At 34.2% G+C, this 6544-nt stretch overlaps 1 protein-coding gene across 1 annotated transcript; it reads left to right on the top strand.

The window, feature by feature from the left end:
• On the top strand, positions 1–5015 carry LOC114174007 (probable transcription factor KAN2). The gene is made up of 6 exons (XM_028058728.1): positions 1–1013; positions 1151–1227; positions 2269–2314; positions 2442–2601; positions 3647–3707; positions 4429–5015. Exons 1-6 carry the CDS (start codon positions 362–364, stop codon positions 4555–4557), a joined length of 1125 nt encoding a protein of 374 aa, XP_027914529.1. The 5' UTR covers positions 1–361; the 3' UTR covers positions 4558–5015.
• The last annotated feature ends 1529 nt before the right edge of the window (positions 5016–6544 follow it).

Below are 6544 nucleotides of genomic sequence, written 5' to 3'. Positions count from 1 at the left end.
CAAAAGAAACAGCCATTCACTTCACATACCTTGTCATTTCTTCCTCTCTCTCTTTCTCTCTCTCTCTATTTCTCCATGCCCTCTTCTCTCAATCTCAAATCTCTGCTCTGCAACTACTCCAAATTGATTCAATGCTCCAAACTCCATCCACACACCTTCACAAAATCTTATTAATTACCCTCACCTAGCACCCTTTTAGCTCCTCCTTCTTCCCCTCACCTCAACCACACTCTCTTCAATCCTTCAAACTTTTCTTACTATATAACCATATATAGTATTGCACGACAAAACCAAACTGAGCAAGGGGAAGAGAACACACAAGAGAAGAAGCCAAAGCAGCAACACATAAAGGCTTGTTTGGATGGAACTTTTCCCAGCACAACCAGACTTGTCCTTACAAATCAGCCCTCCGAACGCCAAACCAACATCAACCTGGAGGAGAAGCACAGAAGAAGACATGGATTTGGGGTTCTGGAAGAGAGCCTTGGACTCTAGAAACTCCATATCATCAATGGCCAAACAAGACTCTTGCGTCGCCCTCTCCCTCTCCAATCCAAAAACCTCATCGGATAACTCCAACTCCTCTAACCTCATTCACCACTTCCAAAACGCTTCCACTAATGCCACCACCAACCCCTTCCAACCCTTTCACCACAACCATTACTTCCACCAGCCACTGTTCCAGCCTCAGCACCAAAGCCTCAGCCAAGACCTCGGCTTTCTCAGACCCATCAGAGGAATCCCGGTCTACCAAAACCCTCCTCCTATACCATTCACTCAGCATCACCACCACCACCATCACCTCCCTCTAGAACCTTCCACCACCACCCCTTCTTCTATTATTTCCACCACAAACACTTCTTCCACCCCTTTCCACTCCCAGGCCCTTATGAGATCAAGGTTCTTGTCACGCTTCCCTGCTAAGCGTAGCATGAGAGCACCCAGGATGCGTTGGACTTCCACCCTCCACGCTCGCTTTGTCCATGCCGTTGAACTCTTAGGTGGCCACGAAAGTATGCTTCATTTTTTTTCCCTTCTTTTTGCTTAATTTTCTTCTTACACCCTTTCTGGAAGTTAATCCAAAAACACAAAATGGAAACAAAAACTTGGTTCTCGGAATTAATCATTCTTTTTTACTGATTTTCATTAGGGGCTACACCCAAATCAGTTCTTGAGCTAATGGATGTGAAGGATCTCACTTTAGCACATGTCAAGTCTCATTTACAGGTAATCTATTAAGCCCGTTAATTGATTGCACCTGTTTGTAACACCTTAATAGTGTGTAGTGTAGCGATTAATAAAATAAAATAATCATATTAAATAATATTGAAGGTCAGTGTTTTCTTTTCTTTATTAATTTTTTGTTATGGAGTTCTTAAGTCAGCTTGAAGGTGGTACGGTTCTGATTGGGGTTTTAATGGTGGTTGTAAGAACGTACTATGCATATATGTGTTTAAAATCCAGAGCCTACATTTACATTACAGGAAGCAGTTAAGTCGTGAATACATATTTCAAATTCCAATGGTTTCCTTACAAAGGGTCTCACAAATTCTTAGCGCTTCTTTTTCTATTAGATCTGCTGCCTCTGCTTCTGCTTCTGCAACCTAATAAACAGCTTTTTGCTTTGGAAGAATGAACCAGCCGAGTTAAAGGGGAAAAAGAGAAAATAAAATAAGAGAGAGAAAGTGTGAGGTACTTATCGATTTCTGAAACAAGTAGGACAAAGCCTCTATGAATCCAAAATGACTCGCAGCCAAGCCGAGATCAGACAAGCTCATAGTTCAGTCCATGCCATTAAAGAAATATAATGTGTATAAATTTCATTTAAAAAGGGAAAAAATAAATAAAAATAAATCATAAGCAAGTACGTATATACCCAACACCATCATTTCTCAATGATCCGTTCCTCAGATGTGGGTTTTTTTACCATGCCAGCTTTAACCCTGGTTAGTCACATGCTTCCATGCATATATTCATATTGCCTTAACCATAAATGCTTCTGTGTTACAACTTGTACTCTTCTTCCTATTAATTTAATACTAACAACTTGCAACTTCCTAAGCATTTCTTATTCTTCGGCCAAACTTCTTCGGTTTCCGCTAATCTTCCTCTCAGTTTGCTGTGTTACACACTAGTAAAATGATAACAATAAGTACTTAGTAATATTATGATTTTTTTCAACAGGGTTTTTTTTTTATCGTGTTTTTCTAAGTTACTTTATATTAATACTACACTATCTAATGTTTATGATGCAAAATTTAAATCCAGATGTACCGGACGGTGAAAACTACAGATAGAGCTGCGGCTTCATCAGGTTGGTATCTATTCTTGTTTCATCAAACATTGTCCGAAGATTAAGCCGCGTGAAAGTTAGCATTTTTTATGATTCACTGTCGTTTTATCTGACTTGGTTTTTGTTTCCCTCTTTGATCATGAACTAGGGCAATCGGATGTGTATGATAATGGGTCGTCTGGAGATACTTCTGATGACTTAATGTTTGATATGAAATCTTCTCGAACGTCTGATGTATCCATTAAGCAGGGAAGATCAAGTGTTAATCAAGATAAGGATTATCATGGTCTTTGGGGTAACTCTTCCAGGTAAAAACACTTATCCAATTTTTATTTATTTTTTTGTGTGTAGATATACAAATTTTAATTCTATATATACATTCCCTTAAAAGGTTTTTTTTATGTTGGGTTTGATTAATATAAGTATAACGTAGAAGGATCTTTGTCGAAATGCTATTGAAGGAAAATTTCAGTTTTACCGAGGTCTGAATGCATAACTGATGTGTTGTTTGGAGTGATGCTGGCAACATAGTTATTTTCCTGTTAACAAGTGAATGTTATAAAACTATGATCAAGTTGAAACCAATGTTTTTTTATGTTTCGCTTTTTTGCTTAATTTAATATTATTCCATTGTATGTTTCTCCGGCAGTCATGGTGCAAAAATACTAATAAAAAGCCGAGCAATTCATGCATGTCTTATTCACATTATGATTTCTCTCTCTTTGTTCTTTTCATTCTCTTTCTCTCTCAACCTCACATGCAAACATGGTTAGGCGCAAAAAATCACAAAAAGAATAAATCATTTCAGTTTGCTTTGTTCTGTCTGTCCACAAACCATGAGCATCCAATCTCCATGATGGGGTAATAATATACTCTCTTCTAGTGGGTGAAAAGGGAGTAAAAAAGGAACCCACACACACACACTCTCCTACATATATATACCATTCAAAGAGACAGGAGTTTCATATTTGCCAAAATCCACCTTAAAAATAGAGATATCTCTTTCCTTAGGATTTTGTGGGGTTCAGACATTAGGCTATTATATGGGCCCTACAATTGAGAAACTTAGTGTCAAAGCTAAGCCTTTGGTAGACCCATAATTAGAAATCTGGTGCCAAAGCGATATATGCCCTTTGAAACTTCCTTGAATGCTCCTATATTTATATATAATATATAACCATGGACAATGGGGTTTCAATTGGGTGGTTTCAACTTTATTTCAATCAGCAAAATATGTAAAAGTGTGTATAGATAATTAAGGCAGTAAAAGATGGGTTTCTTTTTCTCCCTTTATGTTTTACTACATGGCTTTCAGTAATGGGATATATTCTTTCCATGTTTTTGTTGTTACAGAGAAGCTTGGTTGCATGGGAAGACAAAGACTGATTCTGTTGGAAACGTGCCATCTCTTGAGGTATATATATATATATATATATATGAAAATGCTAATTACTTATAAGTCCCCTTTATTGCCTGTGTTTGCAAAATTGGCCTTTTTGTTTGAAAAGTTGTATTTATACACAAATACCAAGCTGCGTTTGGAATGGCATGAAAGGGAGTTGAGAGTGAAAGGAAATACGTTTGATCTTTTTCATCTTGCCATGCACATTATAAAGATGAGAAAAGGAAAACACTTTCCATAAAGCTGCTTTGTCCTTCACAAATTCAAATGGGTAGACCAGTCCTTTTCGCATTTACACTAATTACAACGCTTTAAGAACAATTTTGTGCAGTAAAAGACGTCCCTTTAAGATTTATTAATCATCATCACACAAAAGGGTATCTATATAACCCTAAACCTACCCCCTTTGACTCATTTATCAACTACCAAATTGTAGCTCACTCACATAACAATTACTAAATCTTAATGCCATACGCAAAAAAGAAAATTCAAAGCTATCTAGCACATGAACATGCAAATTCTACCACTTAGCAGGCTTTTAGGTGTACCTCTCTCAGGTTTCTTTATTTTTTCCCTTGATTGATATAAATATTCTGTAATTATTCTCCGAGTCAAATGTTCTTTGATTCCCGAAACCTGTTCATTATTTTGTTTCCCATTCTCATCATTACATTAAAATATAGATTGAGTGTGATATTTTTGGTTCTTAATTGATTTGTATTTGGGTTTTCAGAAGGAAATGGATCCAAAGTGTGTGAGTTATGAGAGAATATCAGATGGAAGTTCATCTTCAAATGTGTCAGGATCAAGCCCGAAGAAGCCTAATTTGGATTTGGAATTCAGCTTGGGGCAGCCACTTTAACAAGGATCTGATCTGATCTCTGAATACGTATTATTGATTAACTAGTATGAAACTGAAAGAGAATGAGGAAGGCGCTGAGAAAATCAGAGAAAGAGAAAGCTAAAAGAGAACAAAAGAGAGAAAAAAGAAAAGTAAAAGGAGCTAAAGAACACAAGGAGACAAGAAAGACAGAAAGCAACAAAAGAAAGGGGTGAGGGAAAAAAGCATGGCCTTCCTATCAGAGCTCTTGTGAGATCCAAATCAACATATTATATTTTCTTGGTAAATATATGAAATCTAATTGATTTGTATGTTTTTGCAATCTGAGAGAAAGAAAGAGACATGAGAGAGTGAGAGAGAGAGAGAGAGAGAGTGAGAGAGAGAGAGAGAGAGAGAGTTATCTTAAAAGTATGAAGTGATCCTTGGTAATTGTAATGGAGCACTTTACATTTATGAAATATTTAGATATTTCCACCAAAGAAGTTGGGTTCCTAATCCTATGTTCAATTCTACACCTAGGCACATGCTTTACACTTTAGGAACAAAAGAAAGAATTGAGAATATGGACTTAGGAAAAGACTGAAAATTTTGAATAAAGTGTCAAAAGGAATACGAACATAGTCAAGCTTAAGATACATATAAAGTGGTAATGAACTCACCAAAAAATTTAAATAAAGTGGCAATCATAACACTTGATATCTTTAAGAAAACGAAACCTAAAGAAGAAAAGAATCTACATTCCTTTCTTATATGCCTAAATAATTTGGTTTTCCGAGGAAATTGCTAACTCATGCGAAACCGATGTAGACTTCTTCTTTTTTTTTTCTTAAATCTCTCTTTAAAATTAAACCCTCTCAAATATTTTTATTTCACGTGATTTTGTCGTTAAATTTTTCAATATATTAAATGAAAATGAGAGATGAATTCTTTTAATTTTACTACATATATTTAATGGATGAAAAGAACTTTGAGGTGACATCATTTATATAGCATTTTCGTAAAAAAAAAAGATAAACATTTATTCAAATCGTGTACCCACTCTGAGATGGTTATTCCTGTAGGTGGAGTAGGTACTAGAAGTTTGATTAATATGTTATATCACATTTATCTATATGTAAATAATAAATACCTTTTATTTTCTAATTAAAGAAACTTTGAGTTGTCATAAACACTTCAAATATAAAGTTGCGACTCATATTTAAAAATGACATCATTGTCACATTCATCCATTTGTCTCGGACAGGAAATGTCACCAGAATAGCTAGGAACTATAACGTTTGTGAAGTCAAAATCTCTTCGGGTTCGGGTATACTTGTAAAAAGATTCACAATTTAATTATTGGTTTATCTTTGAAATATTAACAAAATTAATCTGGATAGTATATTCATATTTGCTAAAATGTGAAAGATTGAGGTGTTTCATGAAATATAGATTTTTTACTAAGTTTTTGGTGTTTTTGTTTTAAAATCTATATATATCATTGTAATATGAAGGCTCGGGAACAACACAAAAAAACTCATAGAATTTGGACTCTTGTTTAATGTTCTTCATCATATATTTAAAAATATAAATTGTATTTATAAGTAATTGTAAAATTTCTTAAAATAACCTACAACATTTTGGTTGGACTTTTAATTAGTATTCTTCAAATGTAACTCGATCTAATTTATTTAAACTCATTATTTTTTGTTCATGTGATATTTGTTTTTAAACTTGTGAATTTAATATATCTCAACTCATTCACATGAAATTTTATTTGTTAACTACTATTTATTTGCCTTTTCACTATACATCTTGAAAAACAGTGGCAATTGTTTAGGTCACAAATACTATCAAATCCCAAAATTATTTTAATTTATTAAAATAAAAACTATGTTAACAAAACAAGTATTTTTAGATATTGTTAATGTAATTTCTCTCTCGTATATATATATATATATATATATATATATATATATATATATGATTGAAAACGTTGTTCTCAAAAATTCAATATTAAGCAACAGTA

Source organism: Vigna unguiculata, chromosome 2, assembly GCF_004118075.2.
Source record: "Vigna unguiculata cultivar IT97K-499-35 chromosome 2, ASM411807v1, whole genome shotgun sequence".
Taxonomy (NCBI): domain Eukaryota; kingdom Viridiplantae; phylum Streptophyta; class Magnoliopsida; order Fabales; family Fabaceae; genus Vigna; species Vigna unguiculata.
The sequence above is the reverse complement of the archived record's forward strand: the minus strand, read 5'-3'. Positions and strand labels throughout refer to the sequence as shown.

Coding starts and splice junctions, on each gene's coding strand:
- LOC114174007 (XM_028058728.1), top strand. CDS start 362: ATGGAACTTTTCCCAGCACAACCAGACTTGTCCTTACAAATCAGCCCT. Junction 1,228..2,268: donor ATGTCAAGTCTCATTTACAG/GTAATCTATTAA, acceptor ATTTAAATCCAG/ATGTACCGGACGGTGAAAAC. Junction 3,708..4,428: donor GAAACGTGCCATCTCTTGAG/GTATATATATAT, acceptor TTGGGTTTTCAG/AAGGAAATGGATCCAAAGTG.